Source organism: Gymnoscopelus microlampas, assembly GCF_963454915.1.
Source record: "Gymnoscopelus microlampas genome assembly, chromosome: 15".
Classification (NCBI taxonomy): Eukaryota; Metazoa; Chordata; class Actinopteri; order Myctophiformes; family Myctophidae; genus Gymnoscopelus; species Gymnoscopelus microlampas.
The window spans coordinates 7,512,942-7,533,445 of NC_139952.1; the positions used below are offsets into that span (position 1 = coordinate 7,512,942).

Below are 20,504 nucleotides of genomic sequence, written 5' to 3' on the forward strand. Positions count from 1 at the left end.
AAAGCACTTCCGGGGTCCCTGGCACAGAATATATTTTCAGATGGGGTCTGTGGCCAAATACATATCAATGAATGTAGGCGAAACTGGCCATGAACATGTTCCAGAACCACTGGTCTAATTAACCTAATTCCCGATTCTCAATAACTTCGGAATCGATTCCGTCCGATTCCGATTTCTCGACCCCCCCCCGATGGGGCTTAAGGGAGCATTTCACCCATTTTTAACCTTATCGTCATATCTCACTAATCCTAATCCTTAGTCCTCACTAATAATAAGATGGCTCCATTTCTGTCTACTCACTCTGCGTCTCATTGGAGGGCTGTGGACAGTTCAGAAACCTGCCTACCAGTGACATCATCAATGGGGATTCCAAAACAATAAAAACTACAGCCTTTCTCTTCCTGGAAAGTTAGCATGCTGAAATAGAAGCCATTGTTCTTGCATTAATACAAATCTGAACTGTCCACAGAGCTCCTCTGAGACACAGTAAGTAGACAGAAATGGTGCCATCTTACAATGAGCATTAGTGAGGACCAATTATACGAAGATGAGGTTGAAAGTGACCCCCCCCCATCCCTACTCGACGCATGACGTCACTTCACGGACCCGCTAGACTCCATAAGAGTATCGATAGGCCCCAAACCTCATTGATGTCCGGGTGTCAAAAACTTTGGAACCGGGTCCGTTTTAGGATCTTCCCCCCCCCATCCATAACCGAACAGCCAGCCAGCCAGCCAGCTCTGTCAGGGTCTCAACGAGACACCGGGGAGCCGTTACGCGTCAAGGGTCATTCACCCACTGTCGCTCACAGAATGGAGTTAAGACTCTCTGGAGTCACTCTGGAGAGTTCTCCTTTCATTTCATTGTGGAATAACAAGCGTGAGGTTGTGTGTGTGTGTCCTCGTGTGTGTGTGTGTGTGTGTGTGTGTGTGTGTGTGTGTGTGTGAGAGTGACCCTGAAAAATGCTCGTCTGCCTCGCGTAGGCGGGCTTGCGTCATGGTCTGTTTTGTCGCCCGAACGAGCGACACATTACTGACTGGGGGATATTGAAAGTGGAAAACTTGAGGGAGATTGAGAGAGAGAGAGCGATAGAGAGATGGAGAGAGAGTGAGAGATGTGTTAAAGAAGAGCGATAGAGAGAAAAACAAGCTCTTTAGACGAGTGACTCACATGGGCTTTGGAAGCCACTTGTTCAGCTTGTGCTTGGCAGTGTGTGGAAACATATTGGGGAGGACGGGACTCATCCTCCCTGTGTGGAATTTGAAGCCGTGTGGCCAATGAACGGAACACAACAGAAGGGTGAAAGGGAGGCCTTTTTTAAAAGATGGCAAAACAAATTTGAGAACTGGGGAGATATGGAAACTAATTTCTCCACATGGTTTTCTGTTTGTAATGCTAACACAACATGATGCTAACACAACAACTATGTTGTTGTGTTTAGTATTAAAAACTGGAAACTGCGTGGGGAAATATATCGGCCAAAATGTCAATATCCTGCATCCCTACTAGTAGTATAAATATACTAGGGCAGTGGTTCCCAAACATTTTCATTTCAAGGACGTGCAATAGGCTCTATGCACAGCAGCCATATTGGGAATGAATTGGGCCCCTTCCTTACTTCCTTCACCAGTGTTACCAATGATACTAATTAAGGCTCTGTTCCATTTAGTGTGGCAGATAGTGGTTGTCTTATTTTCAAGGACCCCCATAACTCTGAGAGTGTACAAATGGAACCAAATGGACCCTTACGGGTCCATTTGGTTCCATTTGTACACTCTCAGAGTTACACACCCACCATAAGTGGCAATTTGGGAACCAGAATGGAGTGTTTCTAGTGAGCCAAAATGCACGATATCAGCACCCTGACCAGAATGGAACAGAGCCTTCATTAGTATCATTGGTAACATCTGTGAAGGAAGTAAGAAGAGGCCCAATTTATTTCCAATATGGCTGCTGTGCATAGAGCCTATTAGGCCACGGAACCCTGTAACTCTTTGATAGTGTCCAAATAGAACCATTCATTTTGGTAACTTTATTTGGTAACTCGGAGTTACAGACCTTTTTACGAGTCCATGTTGTTCCTGACTATCAATGATGTAGCTGGGGACCCCCTCAAGGACCCCCCCCCCCCCCCCCGCCCCATCCAGACCCCACTTTGAGTGATATTTGAATATTGATATGTATTGAGTAAAAGCCCATACTGTGACATTGATGATGGTTTGTTTGTCGTTGTCCAGGCCGCCGGGCTACCCCAACATGTCCCATGGGATGGGAGGAGGCTCTCCGTACGGGCCGGGCATGAACAGCATGCAGGGCATGATGAACCAGGGAGCACCGGGGCCCGGACCCTTCCCCATGGGGGCTAACATACCAAATAACACCCCAGGTGAGTTACAGCGCCCACCTATGGAGCTAACACATCAAATAACACCCCAGGTATGGAGCTAACATACCAAATAACACCCCAGGTATGGAGCTAACATACCAAATAACACCCCAGGTATGGAGCTAACATACCAAATAAATAACACCCCAGGTATGGAGCTAACATACCAAATAACACCCCAGGTATGGAGCTAACATACCAAATAACACCCCAGGTATGGAGCTAACATACCAAATAACACCCCAGTTATGGAGCTAACATACCAAATAACACCCCAGGTATGGAGCTAACATACCAAATAACACCCCAGGTATGGAGCTAACATACCAAATAACACCCCAGGTATGGAGCTAACATACCAAATAACACCCCAGGTATGGAGCTAACATACCAAATAACACCCCAGGTATGGAGCTAACATACCAAATAACACCCCAGGTATGGAGCTAACATACCAAATAAATTACACCCCAAGTATGGAGCTAACATACCAATGTTAGCTACCATACCGATTCGCTCAAATTGGCAACCAATCTGCAAATGCATAAATATGGTCTCATAAGCGCATGCTGCCCATTTAGTTTCAGTCGAGCCGTACCGATATGGTGTTTGCGCACGTTTAAACCCCGCCTCTTTGCTCTGCACCTCCGGCAGGCATGTCTCCCAGTCCGGAGTTCGGCATGGACAAGATGGCCCCCGCCCAGAAGATGAATAACAAGGTGGACTGTACTCCTAAACCTGAGGCCAAAAAGGTACAGACAAAAAAGGTACAGTGAAAAAAACTTAAGAACTAGTTTGAAGGGTCGAGGTTTCCTTATCGCTTTTCGGTCCCAAGTTTTCAATCTCTATTCCAATGGTTCTCAAAGTGTGATCCAGGGACCCTCATGGTTCCTTGAGGGGGGATCCAAATGGACTCTTACAGGTCAAATTCCATTTGTTATGGACATCCTTGAAATAGTTATTTTCCATGTTCCGGGGGAAGTTTTTCATAGCTTCATTCGATTGACTCGGCAGCAGATTTGAACTTGAAAACGGACGGTTCAAATCTGCTGCTGAACCAATCAAAATTAAGCTATGAGAAACTTGACCCCGGAACAGGAAATGGGAATTCCACCTTCTCTTTCCCCAGAAGAGAAGATTTGTGTTAAGAAATTCCAAATTATTCAACATCAAAAAAAGAATCAGAAATAGCAGATGTACAAGCTCGCACGAAGTGACGCGCCGTGAGCTTGTGTATCTGCCATTTTTGAATAGCCAACGTATGAAATATGGATAAAGGGGTTCAAATAATTGTGACGCTGCATTAACTAACCCTTTAAGACCTGGAACGCATCTGTGTCACTTTAGATTTCTTTGGCTATTCAAAAATAGCAGATATACAAGCTCATAGCGCGGCACCGAGTGCCACGCTATGAGCTTGAAGATCTGGTATTTTTGAAAAATCCTGACATTTGTTTTTCAAATTTATTTTCAAAAAACTGTTAGGATTTAGAAAACATTTTTAAGAATCGCCTCAGGTCTTAATGGGTTAACTAATTTAGCTGGGGGCCACCCTGGGAACCCCCTCAAGGACCCCTCTTAGCGGCCCCCCGGAAACCCCACTTTTGAGAACCACTGCTAAATAGATAACAGCATTGTTATGCAAAGACATCGCTGTCAGATGTCTTCTCAGAACCACTGCTCTTAATCTTCGGACCCCCCTCCCTCCCAACCCCCCCCCGGCAGAAGTCCAGCTCGTCCACCACCACCAACGAGAAGATCACGCGGCTGTACGAGCTGGGCCCGGAGCCGGAGAGGAAGATGTGGGTGGACCGCTACCTGGCCTTCTCCGAGGAGAAGGCCATGGGCATGAACAACCTGCCGGCCGTGGGCCGCAAGCCCCTCGACCTCTTCAGGCTCTACGTGTCCGTCAAAGAGATCGGCGGCCTTACACAGGTCTGTGGGGAACATCTTTTCTTTTTTTTTCTAGAGCCAACCGATATATATACCGTAAACATTTTTCGACCCTGCGGCTTATATAACGGTGCGGCTTATCTATGGATTTTTATAGCTAACGGCCACTAGGGGACTTCCTAAATCTAGGGATTTTACACCCGCGGCTTATAGTCCAGTGCGGCTTATATATGTACAAATCATTCAATTTAGCTGCTGCGGCTTATATTCAGGTGCGGCTTATAGTGCGAAAATTACGGTATATCGATTTGGCCAATATATCGGTTTATATTTGATGTTTTTGATTAGGCATGTAACGATTCACTCGACTCACGATACGATTTGAATCACGATACGATTTTTCAAGATTTTTTAAACACAAAATTATTTTCCAGACATGACCGAAAAATCTTTTTCATTATTAATTCTCTTACACAAATCCAGTATTTTTTTTCTCATTTTTTTTTTACAATAAATAAACAAAAGTTTTCTCTTATCCTTTTTTCAATACAGTAGCAAATGACTGAAAAACATTTTTTATTATAATTTGTCTTACACAAATCCAGTATTATTATTGTTTTTTACAATACTGTGTTTTCTCTTATCCTCTTTTGACTGAAAACTCTTTTTTTTTAATCAATTCTCTTACAAAGATCCTGTATTTTCTTATTTTTTTTACGCGCCCTCCTATTTTTTAATAGCTTAGTATAAGTATAATAAGCTAAAGTTTAATCAAATCTAAAATGACACAGATGGGACATAGAGCTGTTTAAGACTTATTCTTCATTATAACTTATTTCACATTCCGCTTCCCTTCACTTTGGTCCGCCCCCCCCCGCCCCAGGTAAACAAAAACAAGAAGTGGAGAGAGCTGGCCACCAACCTGAACGTGGGCACGTCGAGTAGCGCCGCCAGCTCCCTGAAGAAGCAGTACATCCAGTGCCTGTACGCCTTCGAGTGCAAGATCGAGCGGGGCGAGGACCCGCCGCCGGACTTCTTCAACACGGACGCCAACAAGAAGAACCAGCCCAAGGTCCAGCCTCCGAGTCCAGGTGAGCGTCACAGTGGAGTCTACAAAACTCGTCTTTTTTTTAGTGGTGCTAGCCACTCCAAGGACTGACTTTGTGTGTGTCCGTCCGTCCGTCCGTCCGTCCGTCCGTATGAGCACGGCCTCAACAGCTCTCTGTCCGTATGAGCACGGCCTCAACAGCTGCAGCTGATTGCAACACAAAGATGCAACCAGTTAACACTAATTAACTCATCAAAGGCACCACTCTCTTCACACTGGGTGTGATTTTTTTCTTTTTTGCTGACAGTAAATTTCTGCAAACTGGCTGGAATTGATATTTTTAAACTCTGTAAAGCAGTGGTTCTCAATCTCAACCAGTGGTCCGGGGACCACCAGTGGTCCTTGAGGGGGTTCCAGGTGGTCCCCAGCTAAATGATGGAGAGTTGGTAACCAAATGGACCCTTATATAGATCTTTAACTCTTGAGAGCGTAAAATGAAACCAAATGGACCCGTAAGGGTCCATTTGGTTTCATTTTACGCTCTCAAAAGTTACATTATTGTTAAAAATCTACATTTCTTAATTTTCAAGAAGTCCACACAATTAGAGAATGTAGAAGAATTGTTATTTTGATCAACGTTCGTCTGTTGTCTCCCATACATGGAACCAACATCAATACAGCATGGAATTGTGGACAAAATCTCATCCAACGACGACACAATATTCAAAGTCTTGGGTCTGAGAGGCCAAATCTCAGCAAACGGTGGTTTTGCGGCTCAAATGCCGAATAAATAATGGACCCTTGATATGAAAAGGGTTGAAAACCACTGCCGTAAAGGGATCCAAGATGTCATACTCACATCGACGACAAGTGTGGTCGCTTTCTACTTCCATGACCATCTTTGTTTGGGCTGGCATGCTGGAGCTCGAAACCGCGTCGCTTAGCGCCACGTTTTGAGCTCGTAGATCTGCTACGTTTGATGCTTTTCGTGCGACGTTGTAGTATGATCAAGTAGGCCGTCAACTCTCTCAGTGCCACACAACGAGATATCCTGAGTTTTTTTCTGAATGCCCTCAGAGCCAGAACGAAAAATCCTGAGTTTAAAACATAAATTAAACAATTTTTAAAAAAAAACGTTTTTTTTTGTTTTTTTTTTAATGTTCAGAACCCAAGATATCATTATCTGAAGATTTGCAGCTCCATCCACTCCTTGTTTAACTTATAACTGAAAAAGGCTGTATCTCGCTACTTTGAAAAAAAAAAAAAATTGCTGGCACAGTATGAACATATTTTTGTATTTCATTGGCACTGAGAGAGCACAAAATAAACCACAACAAGTAGAAATATGGAGATAAGAGGTTTCTGCCCGACAACCGATATCCAAAGCACTCCTCCACAAAAAAAACGTAACACTTTCCGTGGACATGGAACCTTACACGTCCAATTCAAACAGAATGAACGAAAGTACATTATTTCACCGTTTTGGGTCCATCTCTGTCTCCCTTGGGTGCTGCCGTGTGCTTCATCACCTCCTCCGCTCTCTCTCTCTCTCTCTCCCTGCTCCATATAATCTGCCTATAAACCTGCGTATTTTTATTGTATCCTATTAATTGTGATGTTTAAAAGGCAATCTCCCGTCGAGCGGTCTGTCATCTTCACGTATGAGCCCGCCATCCCCCGTAAATCACAGCTGTTTTGGCCCCCTCTCTCTCTCGTGGGCGAAACGTTTAGCTGTAACTCAGCAGCGTTTCCCAACCTGCGGGGCCGGGGCGCCCACTGGTGGGGCTGTGAGGATATCTCGCAGGTGGTCCCCCAGATAATTGGCAAAACGCTAGTCACACAAGTCATGATATTTTTTTTTTAACCCATTAAGACCTGGAACTGTCATTTTTAGATTTGAGCTAAAAAGCATTATTTTACACTTTGGGCTATTCAAAAATAGCAGATCTACAAGCTCATAGCGCGGCACCGAGTGCCGCGCTATGAGCTTGTAGATCTGCTATTTTTGAAAAATCGTGAAAATGTGTGCAAATCTTTGAATATATATATTTTTAAAGCGAACATTTTTAACTCAAATCTTTGCTTCTGGGGGTCCCTGGAACAAAATATTTTGATGGGGGTCCGCGGCCAAATACATATCATTTTGGGGGTCCTTGACATGAAAAAGATTGAACACCACTGATATAGAAACATACATTTTTCAGAATACTGTTGAGATTTAGGAAACATGTAGAATCGGCTTCAGGTCTCAATGGGTTAAAGGGACACTTCACCCCCAAAAAATGTTTTTTTTCTATCAATTACTCACCCCATTAAACCTTGAATTCATGGAGATTAGTTTTTTGTTTTTTTGTTTCAGTAGGTTCATCAGTGATTACACGTCAGAGTTGTTTTGGAGTTTATAATATTTTATATAGTATAGTACCGCAGCAGACACCGCAAATATTGAATTATTGGCTCAGGAATAAGACTAAAAACGAATATTCCTTTTTAAATCTAGGCGTTGGACTCGTCCTTTCCCTGACCGGCGTCAAACGGTCCCCTTGTTTTTATGTTGACGCCGGCGGCCCGCCTTTATATTTATATACTGTGTATATATATATATACATATGTCGTTGGTGTCGGGCAGAAACCTCTTATCTCCATATTCTAACTTTGTGTGTTTTTTTGGTAAATTAACGCCCTACTTTATCATACTACAGCGTCACATGAAAGCGTCAAAAAGTAGCAGACCTCAGGCCGTGTTTCGAGCTTGTGGGTCTGCTACTTTAGAATTTTAATCCTGAAAAGTAAGGCATTAAGCCATTAAGACCTGGAACTTTGTCATTTTTCGATTTGAGCTAAAAAAAGTATTATTTTACACTTTAGGCTATTCAAAAATAGCAGATCTACAAGCTCGTAGCGCGGCACCGAGTGCCGCGCTACGAGCTTGTAGATCTGCTATTTTTGAAAAATCGTGAAAATGTGTGCACATCTTTGAAATATATATATTTTTAAAGCGAACATTTTTAACTCAAACCTTTGCTTCTGGGGGGTCCCTGGAACAAGATATTTTGATGGGGGTCCTCGGCCAAATACATATCATTGTGGGGGTCCTTGACATGAAAAAGATTGAGCACCACTGATATAGAAACATACGTTTTTCAGAAAACTGTTGAGATTTAGGAGACGTGTAGAATCGGCTTCAGGTCTCAATGGGTTAAAAAGTAACGTTTTTTTGGACATATGAGGTTTTCCACCCGACAGAGTCTCTGTAACTATATATATATATATATATGTATATACATACATACATACATACATACATACATACATACACATATATCAGTGTTGTTGGTCTTTTGAAATGTTGGTTCACGGGGGGGACAAAACATTCTTACGAAATGCCCGTCGGGCCACAAGTGTGTGTGTGTGTTGTGGTTGTTGTGTCAGCTGGGAGTGTGTGTCAGTGTGTCAGAGGTGGAGGGGGGGGAGGGAGGGAGGGAGGGGGGTTCCTGAGGGGGCTGGTGGTGACTCCCCTCCGGAGGGGGGGGGGGGGGGGGGTGTTTGTTTTGGAGAGTCATATCACCGGCTGCTTGGCTTTGATGCCAGCAGCAGCCTGCAGCGGTCTCATGCTATCTGGCCTCAGACCCACTGTTGATTTACAGACAGCACATTTAGATTTAGTTTTAGTCCTAGTCTTTTGAATAAAATGTCGTTTAGTTTTAGTCATATTTTAGTCATCTGAAACGTTTTTTTTTTTTTTTTTTTTCTAGTTTTAGTTGACTAAATATCATAGGATTATAGTCGGTTAAATCTACAGTTGATTTAGTCGACTAAAATGTGTCTTGTGCCTTGATGGTGTCGTAATGGCTTGGTTGCGTGCTGAAAATAGCAGATCTACAAGCTCACAACTAGTCCCTCACTAACATGTTAGTATAGTTTTTATTTTAGTTTTTTGTTTGTACTTAGTCTTAGTTGTTGTCATCGTAGCTTAGTTTTTATTTAGTTTTCGTCAGTGAAAAAGGGTAGTTGACGAACATTTTTCGTCACAGTTGTTGTCGACGAAATCGGGCAGGAGGGGGGGGGTAGGCTGGGCGGGTGATGGTGTCATCTCAGGAAGGCTTGGCTTACGTCGTAAAAACCAAGCCTGGCTGAGGGGTCGAATAGTCAGACGAATCGTCGCCAGGGCAGTAGCATATTCGATATTGAGTTTTTATCAGTTTCTGGCATCCCTAGTTGTGAGCTTGTAAGTCGGCTATTTCCGGAGCGCAACACCCAAGCGCAACTAAGCCTAAAATGACTTGTTCTACTGGATCTCTTCTCCACTAGTCCCTCACTAACATTTTAGTCTAGATTTTATTTGTTGAGGAAATTGTCAATATATTTAGTAGGGGTGTGCCGACTAATTTCACGATACGATACACGATATTGGGCTCACGATATCGGTACGATATATGGCACTTTTGTATTATGAAAATATATTGGGGGGGGGGGGGGGAGCTTATGAAAATATAGGGGGGGGTGGGGGAAGCAAATGCCAACAAATACTTCTGTTTTTGCATTATTATTAGTGCAAAAAGAAAAGCGCCAAAACGATACATATCGTCACGAAAACGTATCGCGATATATCGCGGGACGATACATCGACACACCCCTAATATTTAGACATAGTTTTAGTCGTCATAGCTTTTGTTTTTATTTAGTGTTCGTCATGGAAAAGAAGTTAGTCCACGAACATTTTTCTTCATGGTTTTAGTCAACGAAATGAACACTGATGGGTGGATGTTGGTCGTTGTGTGTGTGTGTGTGTGTGCGTGTGTGTGTGTGTGTGTGTGTGTGAGGATGGGTGGGTGGATGGTTGGATGTGGCTGCTGGTGTGTGATGTGTGGCCCTGGGCTACAAACATACGGCAACGCTCCCTGGAGATTAGAGCCAGGAAATGATGGATGTGCAGGAAGAGAGGCCTCTGTGTGTGTGTGTGTGTGTGTGTGTGTGTGTGTGTGTGTGTGTGTGTGTGCGCGCAAGTCACACGCTCCACCCCCCCCCCTCTCTCTCTCTTCATCTGTATTTGAGGGAAATCCCTGCCCAAAGGGAGCAGGATGGGGGGCAGCCTGATGGTGTGTGTGTGTGTGTGTGTGTGTGTGTGTGTGTGTGTGTGTGTGTGTGTGTGTGTGTGTGTGTGTGTGTGTGTGTGTGTGTGTGTGTGTGCGAGAGAGCCGCGAGCGGGTGATGTGAGAAGATGTGAATAAGTGTGACCTCCCGGTGACCCCCCGGCAGCGTGTGTGTGTGCCAGTTTTTTAATGAATGGAACTGGTGAGTCATGTGAACCTGCTGCTGTGTCGCGTCGCCGTGGCAACCGGTGGCGTTGCTAACGTGCTAATAGTAGTGACAACCTCCTGAGTCCCAGGTTAAAGGATGAGACGCACACGCACACACACACACACACACACACACACACACACCCAGTGGTGGAAAGTAACGAAGTACATGTACTCAAGTACTGTACTTAAAGGGATATTTCACTTTCAAAAAAACTTTTGGTCATTTTATGGTCTACTCAGGCTTTAGTGAGCCCTCCAGGCCGTTTTTAAGTTGCTTTATTCAGTATTTAGATATTTGATATTCATTTTACCAGCCACGCCCCCTTCCTATACAAACCCATTATAACTTAAAACTACATTTTTAACCTGTTTAACCATCAAAAACACCCGTCCTTGGTTCTGGTGACTCACCCTGCCCTCCTAATGCGTGAGGGGGCCGTGTTTTTTTTATTACTTTTTTCATTTATTTTTAATATATATTTTTTGTATTTAATTTTTTCATTTTCCCAAAAAAAATATTAAAAATCAATGAAAAAAGTAATAAAAAAAACACGGCCCCCTCACACATTAGGAGGGCAGGATGAGTCACCAGAACCAAGGACGGGTATTTTTGATGGTTAAACAGGTTAAAAATGTAGTTTTAAGTTATAATGGGTTTGTATAGGAAGGGGGCGTGGCTGGTAAAATGAATATCAAATATCTAAATACTGAATAAAGCAACTTAAAAACAGTCTGGAGGGCTCACTAAAGCCTGAGTAGACCATAAAATGACCAAAAGTTTTTTTGAAAGTGAAATATCCCTTTAAGTAAAATGTTGAGGTACTTTTACTTTACTGGAGTATTTCTAATTTGCAATACTTTTACTTCTACTGCACTACATCTCAGAGGCAAATATTTTACTTTTACTCCACTACAATTATTTGAAATTGAACTTTAGTTACTAGTTACTTAGTAGGTTTTGATTATTATTACAAAACTACTTCAGCCCTATTTAAACTTTGGCAATTTGAAAATAGCCGATCTACAAGCTCACAACGTGTTGTGAGCTTGTAGATCTGCTATTTTCAAAGGATTTTTTTTTTACATTTAAACTTAAACTTGTGAAATGAGAGCTTCTGCATAACGAGTACTTTTACTTGTGGTACTTTAAGTACATTTTGATGCCAATACTTATGTACTTGAATTCTGGACTTTTACTTTGCATTGCAGTATTGGTACTATTACTTAGGTAAAACATTTTAGTATTTTTTTCCACCACTGCACACAAAGACACCACCCAAACAAGACATCAGATACACATATCTCTCTCTCTCTCTCTCTCTCTCTCTCTCTCTCTCTCTCTCTCTCTCTCTCTCTCTCTCTCTCTCTCTCTCTCTCTCTCTCTCTCTCTCTCTCTCTCTCTCTCTTCTCTTTCTCTTTCTCTTTCTCTCTTTCTCTTTCTCTTTCTCTTTCTCTCTCTCTCTCTCCCTTTCTCTCTCTCTCCCTCTCTCTATTTCTGCCCCTCTCTCTCTCTTCCTGTCCTATTTGTCTTGATCTCTCTCTCTCTCTCTCTCTCTCTCTGTAATCTTGTCACAGCCCAGGATGTTTAGATCATTGTTTTCTCAGTGACTTAGGGCTGGCGGTGGTGGGTGGGTGGGTGGGGGTACGGGTGGAGGGTGGTGGTGGTGTGGGGTAAGAGGGGGTGGGGTGGGGTGAGGGTGGAGGGGTGTCAGTTTGGCATGCTGTGCGTTGAGCTGAAGGATTCCACGCTGGCTGGCTGGCTGTGCTGCTGAATAGCTGAGCCAGACACACACACACACACACACACACACACACACACACACACACACACACACACACACACACACACACACACACACACACACACACAAAAACTGCGCTCAGCGCGCCGGAATGTCTTAATGTTTTTTTTTTAGGATTGCCAAAAAAGCAGCGTGGGTTCATTCCAAGAGACAGTCGGGTGGAAAGCTTGTATGTCCAAAACCGTTCCTTTAAAAAAAAAAAAATTAACATTAAAAAAAGAGTGAAAATAGGCGATCTACAAGCTTGTCGATCGTCTATTTTCACTACTTTTGTGCGGTGCTCTTGCGTGGTTGAAGTAGGGCGTTGATTTACTAAAAACTCTTAGATAGTTGATGGTGATGCGAGGTTTCTGGCCGACGCCACAGAGCCCCCAGCGGTGTTCAGGGCCTATCCTACTCCAAGGCTATCTCGCCTCTGTGTGAACTCGACGTTTTTTTTTTCCCCCTTTCCATGCGCTCCCCTGGAGTGTGGGAAAACACCGCGTGTTGCGTTTTTTTTTTCCCTTGGCTGTCTGTCGGGTGGAAACCTTGTATATTAACCCATTAAGACCTGAGGCCGATTCAAAACAAATTCTAAATCCTAACGTTTTTTTGAAAATAATGTAAAAAATATTTTTTCACAAGTTTTCAAAAATAGCAGATCTACAAGCTCATAGCGCGGCACTCGGTGCCGCGCTATGAGCTTGTAGATCTGCTATTTTTGAATAGCCAAAGAAATCTAAAGTGACACAGATGCGTTTCAGGTCTTAATGGGTTCAAAAAAACATGTTCTTTTCCAACGTAGTTATTGTTTTAGTCACACGCTCTTCTTAATGCTTTTCATCGGTTCGATATTTATAAAAAACCCGTAGACACACTTGACCGCCTTCACTTTCAAAATGTTTCAAAAAACAGCAGATCTACAAGCTTTGGGAGCTTGTAAATCGGCAATTCTTTTGCTGCTTTTACGTGTCACTCTAGTAGGGCGTTCATTTACACACAACAAAAACATCAAATGTTGGAGATACAAGGTTTCTGCCTGACAGACAATATGCGGTGTGGAATTCTTTGGATTTCTTTTTTCGTCCAATTCCTTTTTATTCTCCCGTGCATGGTTTCTAAATTTAGCCTGTGTGTGTGTGTGTGTGTGTGTGTGTGGTAGCCGCTGTTACTTAGATAGACCATAGAGTACTGAGTGACATGCTTATTGTATCATGAAGACATATAACATGATTTTGTGAACGTAACCTCAACTGTACCTTTTAATATCTGTGTCCTTGTGTGCTCTCCTTTTATGTGGACGTGAATACATTTTTAAAATGTGTGTGTGTGTGTGTGTGTTGTGTCTTCCAGCGGGTTCGGGGTCTCTCCAAGGCCCCCAGACTCCTCAGTCCACCAGTAGCTCCATGGCCGAGGGGGGAGACCTGAAGCCCCCCACCCCGGCCACCACGCCTCACGGCCAGATGCCCCCCATGCCCGGCGTCAGGTATGACCCACAGACCTTCTGGAAGTACCCCCCCCCCCCTCCCAACATGCTCAATAGGCTCTATGCACAGCACAGCAGCCATACTGGAAAGAAATTGGGCCTCTTCCTTACTTCCTTCTCAGGTCTTACTAATTATACTAATTAAGGCTCTGTTCCATTCTGGTCCAACAGAGTCAGAGTGCTACTCTTCTTCACCAGTGGGTCTCACAAAATGTGGTCCAGGGACCCTCATGGTTCCTTGAGAGGGTTCCAAATTGCACCTTACAGTTGTGTAACTCTTGAGAGTGCACAAATGGAACGGGTCCATTTGGTTCCATTTGTACACTCTCAGAGTTATGGGGGTCCTTGAAATTTGAAACGTTTGAGAACCACTGTGCTACACGAAATGGAACAGAGCCTTAATTAGTATCATTGGTAACACCTGTGAAGGGAGTTAGGAAGAAGCCCAATTTCTTTCCAATATGGCTGCTGTGCATAGAGCCTATTGAGCATGAAAAAAATGAGCATTGCCATGACCATATACTGTATTTGTACATACAGCATCTGTCAAAAGGATATAATGCAAAAAAAGCTTGAGAGCTTATTTCCATTGTGGTTCTTTGAGGGAATTTCAAGGTTGTGCTTTATTGTTACATCTTGTCTACAGGAACATAAGAGTAAAACTTATTTTTATATACACCCAACAGCATTTTTTTCAGTAGCCGCCACATTACTTTACAAATGACTTTACAAATGTGTGTAAACTGAGTGCCTTGTCTTTTGGTGGGGTACCAGAAACGAAACAAAAATCAATAATAACATTTATACAATTTCAACATACAGCACTAGACAAGTAAAATAAGAAAGATCAACATGGTTACTGTAAATGGAACCTGTTACAGGTCAAGTGTTGATTGACTGTTACAATGTAAACTCATGTCTTGTGTTGGGGGGGGTCTAGGAGTAGTGTGAATCTGCAGGACCCCTTCGCTGACGGCGGAGACCCCGCATTCTCCCGGAGGAACGCCATGACGCCCAACTCCCAGGGGGGCTTCCAGCCCGGCATGGGCGGTCCCGACATGATGGGCCGCATGGGGCCCTACGAGCCCAGCAAAGACCCCTTCGGTGGCATGAGGAAAGGTGAGCCAAACTGCGAAGGCGTTGGAAAGCGTCTCCTGACCAGTGGTGGAAGAAGTACTCGGACATTTTACTTAAGTAAAAGTAGCAATACCATATAACATAAAAAAATACTCTGTTACAAGTAAAAGGCCTGTGTTCAAAATGTTACTTGAGTAAAAGTACAAAAGTATTGGCATCAAAATATACTTGAAGTACCAAAAGTAAAAGTATTGAAATGTCGCGACGCGTTGTGAGCTTGTAGATCGTCTATTTTCAAATAGCCTAGGTATAAAATAGGGCTGAAGTGGTTAATGTATGTCTTATAATAATCATTTATATCTGCAAAGTAACTAGTAACTAAAGTTTTCAAATAATTGTAGTGGAGTAAAAGTACAATATTTGCCTCTGAGATGTAGTGGAGTAGAAGTAAAAGTATTGAAAATTGGAAAACCTCAAGTAAAGTAAAAATACAGTACAGTACTTGAGTAAATATACTTAGTTCCTTTATAACTCTGCTCCTGACGATCAGCGACCGAGCAGGTTCGGTCGTGTCCCGACCGGTAGAGCCGTGGATAGCCGTGGGGTGGTGAAGTGAATCAAAGCACGAGTAGAGAAACGGTTGTCGCCCCTTCCCTAGCCCCCGCAATCAGTGTTGCCATGTCGGCTTATTATAAGCGACTTTGGGCTTCTTTTTCTGTAAAGTTGCTTGTAAAAAAAAGGTAGTTGCGGGTTGTGTTTTTTTGGGCTTGTTTCTAAAGTGTAGTTGCTTATTTGGGCTTGTTTCCAAATGTTTTGATTATTATTTAAACCAGTGGTTCTCAAATATGTTCATGAAAATGTTTTGTGCATTTGTGGAATATTCCAAATATTCCACATTTTATTGCAAGAGTTTTTGAAAATAGCCAAGCTTGTAGATCTGTTATTTTCAAATTGCCAATGCATAGGTTTTTAAGTGCTCATGTGGCCTCAGTTGCTTCTTTTGGGCTTGTATTCCTAGACCCTGGTTGCTTATTTCTCTCTCAAAATATGGCAACACTGCCTGTAAAAATGAGTCCTCATTAACGTTGGCCGAAACTCAGTTTGTGCTGAACTAAATGCCAACTTTAGCCCAACAGACTGCCAGTCTGTCGTAGTCTCTTGTAGTCTGAAGTAATCTGTTTGGTGGAGAGTCACCTTTACGGAACCAGTGGCTATCCTGGTGGGTGCTGCTTCCACGCAGCCAGAGCACCTTGAAAAGCTCAGAGCTATAAGGACGGGACATGTCAGGCTGAATTTGATCAGAGCAACGAGAAGGAACAAGGACAAGGTGGAAGAACGACTCTGTGCTAGAATAACACGTACCCTCCTATTTAGATTACTCAATGGACACTTTACATGCTTTCTACCGTCGTATGTTTGTTACGTCTTATTGTGCAAGTCCACAAGATTATTGGGTTATGGGTTATTTGGTTTTGGTTCCTTGGCATTGTAGCAGCAATAACAACAATAACAAAGAAATATATATAATGTAAGAATAGCAACAGTAATAGGAAGAAGGTAAAGAACAATATCAAAGTATGTACATTAATCATAGCACACTTTGATGTGCTGTTTGTGTGTAGCTGCCTGTGTGTGTGTGTGTGTGTGTGTGTGTGTGTGTGTGTGTGTGTGTGTGTGTGTGCGTGCGCGCACAAGCACGTTTTAAGCATGTATTCTGCACTGTAATTCAGTTATCTTTTTATTGTAAACTGCCAGCGTGCAGCCGAGTGGCGTGTACGTGTTTTGAATGCGTAAATCAAACCGTTCTATCGTTGCTGTCGGGCAGAAACCTCTTATCTCCATATTCTAAATCTTGTTGTGTTTCATCATGCTAACAGCGTCACACAAAAGCATGAAAAGCAGCAGATCTACAAGCTCGAAACGCGGCGCGAAGCGACGCGTTTCGAGCTTGTAGATCTGCTACTTTTGATGCTTTTGAATTTGAACCCGGAAAAGTAACGTTTTTCGGTCATATGAGGTTTCCGACCGGACAGAGACGATATAATAACGGGTTGCCATGTCTGCTAGACGATGCCAAATTAAGAGATTGACAAATGCTAATATTGTCCTTTTTTTCCCCTGTTTTTTTTTTTTTTTTTTTTAAAGCTGGCGAGCAGTTCATGTCTCCGGGTGGTCCGGGCCCCGGTCCCAACAGTGGGATGGGGGAGCAGTACAACAGAGGCCCGCCGGGCCCCATGGCCACCATGCAGCTGGGTCAGAGACCGCAGTACCCCTACGGACCCGGGTACGACCGCAGGTATAATGTCCCCCCCAATGTTAAAAAAACGTGTGCAATGATTACCTTTTGATACCATTAAGACCGGGAACGCATCTGTGTGTAACCACTTTAACCATTATTTTATACTTTGGCTCTTCAAAAAATCGTGAATATTCGTGAAAATCTTTGAATATGCTGTATTTGAATCGAACATTTGTAATTCCAATATTTGCTTCTGGGGGTCCCTGGAACAACATATTTTGAGATGGGGGTCCGCAGCCAAATACATATCATTTTGGGGGTCCTTGACAAGGAAAAAGTTTGGAGCACCACTGATATAGCAACATGCTTTTAGGATTTAGAAAACGTGTTTTTAGACATGTATTTGTCCTTATTCTGGAGCGATCATTTGGCGAAAATAGCTGATCTCGATAGATAGATGGACCTTTCGTTGATCCCGCGGAGGACATTCAGTTGCCAGAAGCAGCACAGCAGTTAAAAGTACAGATACAGGGTAAACGAGTAGCTTCACAATAGCAGGAGAGATTTGGTGTAGAGAGAAAACAGGAGGGACCGTGCGTAGACTCCTTGGGGGATGCATATTTGGGTGAGTCATCCATGCCCAAATATGGAGTCCCGGGTCCATGATATCTTACATATTGAGTAGCCATGGCAGCCTAGCGTAAACAACCCGGGATGACTTGAAAGCCCTTTAAAGGGAAGTAAAGAGGGGTTTTAGGTCACTGTTTGGCAACGTGGGGTCCGGTTACGGGTCCATTTGGTTCCATTTGTACACTCTCAGAGTTACATAAAGACTGAGATTCATTATTCAAACCTTTCCCAATGTACACTGTAAAATCACAAACTTGAGGGTTTCCTTGAAATTCATGAGGTTTGGAATGACAGGTTTAAGCAGTGGTGGGAAAAGTACTACGTTTTTTGACTTAAGTAAAAGACCAATACTGCAATATATATAGAAATACTGTTACAATTAAAAGTCTGGAATTCAAAATGTACTTGAGTAAAAGTACAATAGTATTGGAGTCAAAATGTACTTAAGGTACCAAAAAGTACTGTAAAAGTACCCATTATGCAGGATGTCCCATTTCACGTTTTCAAATGCATAAAATTGTTTTGAAAATAGCAGATCTACAAGCTCACAATGCGTCGCATCGCGACGCATCGTGAGCTTGTAGATCGGCTATTTTCAAATGGCCGAAATGTATATAGGGCTGAAGTGGTTGGTGTATGTTTTGTCATAATAATCCAAATCTACAAAGTAACTAGTAACTCAAGTTTTCAAATAATTGTAGTGAAGTAAAAGTATTTGCCTCTGAGATGTAGCGGGGTAAAAGCATTGAAAATACTCAAGTACAAATACCTCAAAATTGTACTTGGAAGTACAGTACTTGAGAACATGTACTTAGTTACATTCCACCACCGGGTTTTAAGCGGTTCTAGTTAATAAAAGCGGTGGTGTGTGTTGTCATCCCCAGCAGAGCGGAGCCTGGCATGGGGCCTGAAGGCAGCATGGGGCCCGGGGCTCCCCAGGCCAACCTCCTGCCCGCTGGGGCCGAGTCGGGGATGTACTCGCCGGGCCGCCCGCCTCAGCAGCAACGGTCAGAAACCGCCGTTTATTTGACGTCGCACTGTGAAACACATTCCGTCTCCGTCTGTTCATTAGCCTTAACACTGTAAGATGTTAGCTTTAATCAATAGAGTACAGAAGTCCTGACGTCACTCGTTCATCCCCTGGTTCGTAAAGTCATTTCGCTATGGAGAATAACATTGGGTCATCTTAGAATAGGCTCTATGCACAGCAGCCATATTGTGAAGAAATTCACAGGTGTTACCAATGATACTAATGAAGGCTCTGTTCCATTCTGTTCAAACAGAGTCAGGGTGCTCATGGTTCCATGGGGGGGTTCCAAATGGCCTCTTACGGGTGTGTAACTCTGAGAGTTATGGTGGTCGTGGAAATTAAAAAGTCTGAGAACCACTGTGCTACACTAAATGGAACAGAGCCTTCATTAGTATCGTTGGTAACACCTGTGAATTTCTTCACAATATGGCTGCTGTGCATAGAGCCTATCGTCTCATATAAGAATTGTGGTCCAAAACTAAACAAACTGTCTCGGCGATATTGTCAGGGAGGAGGTTCTGTATCGTTTATGATAGTCAGTCACTTATATTTGATACAGTCTGTTTCTGGCGAAAATGTAACTAATTCGGCGGAAGTAACATTAGCGTTTTATCACCGTCAGTTGATGCTTCATATCCATAAGAGTCAAACCGCCAGGGTCATTTGTTTATTTTTGGAACACAGTTCTTATTTGACGCGATATTAACTATTTTATTGCCAAAAACGGGAATTCCCGTCCGATGCTACTATGGCTATCATGGCCACGGACGGAAATGACGAAAAAATAATAATTCTGTTTTCCAAAAAAAAAAATTTTTTTTAAATAATTTTCTTTTTTTTTTTGTCTCGTTTTTTTTTGTTTATCTCAAAGGAACTAGGAGATAATGCTATCCAAAAAAATTGCTGCTCCATTCACTTCAATGTTAAAAAAGAAACAGGAAAATTGCACATTTTTCGTGGCACTGGGACGACACAGTCTGAAATAAGTGTGGCAATGAAAGAGTTAAACACGTCTATGGGATTCAGAATGCGGGTGGGAAACCACGAACCAGGTAGACAAACCTAGGATGTGTAAATTACGTCAGACTTCGGTGCTCTATACGGGAACGCGTCTCTGTCATTTTAGATTTCTTTGGCTATTCAAAAATAGCAGATATACAAGCTCATAGGGGGCTTGCTTCTGGGGGATTCTACAAATGTCTTCTAAATCCTAACAGTTAAAAAACGTATGTTGCTATAATATCAGTGGTTCTCAAACTTTTTTCATGTCAAGGACCCGCAAAATGATATGTATTTGGCCACCGAAAATATCTCAAAATATTCTGTTCGAGGAATCCCCCAGAGGCAAGGATTTGAATAAAAATATTTTCATGATTTTTTTCCAAAAATAGCCAAATAAATCCAAAATGACAGTAGATGCGCGTTCCGGGTTGAATGGTTTAATATCATAATAGTACATGGAGGCCAGCCTATGATATCAGCACTATGACATCATATGCTGACATCAGGGATGTCCATATATGGGTATAAAAAGGGACACTGTCACAGATAGTGCTTGGAGGGCAGCCTATGACGTGAGTACTGTGACGTCATGCAGTATGTGGATCTCCACGTGTGGGTATAAAAGGGAC

The 20,504-nt window shown here is 42.9% G+C and overlaps 1 protein-coding gene across 1 annotated transcript in view; it reads left to right on the forward strand.

Moving 5' to 3' along the window:
- arid1ab (AT-rich interactive domain 1Ab) overlaps positions 1-20,504 on the forward strand; it is a 132,339-nt gene that overhangs the window by 93,804 nt on the left and 18,031 nt on the right. The window contains exons 9-16 of the mRNA XM_084080263.1: positions 2,238-2,386; positions 3,041-3,153; positions 4,112-4,321; positions 5,163-5,370; positions 13,765-13,897; positions 14,838-15,016; positions 17,120-17,270; positions 18,728-18,850. Of these exons, the coding sequence (XP_083936389.1) occupies positions 2,238-2,386; positions 3,041-3,153; positions 4,112-4,321; positions 5,163-5,370; positions 13,765-13,897; positions 14,838-15,016; positions 17,120-17,270; positions 18,728-18,850 (1,266 nt within the window). The remainder of the gene's footprint in view (positions 1-2,237; positions 2,387-3,040; positions 3,154-4,111; positions 4,322-5,162; positions 5,371-13,764; positions 13,898-14,837; positions 15,017-17,119; positions 17,271-18,727; positions 18,851-20,504) is intronic.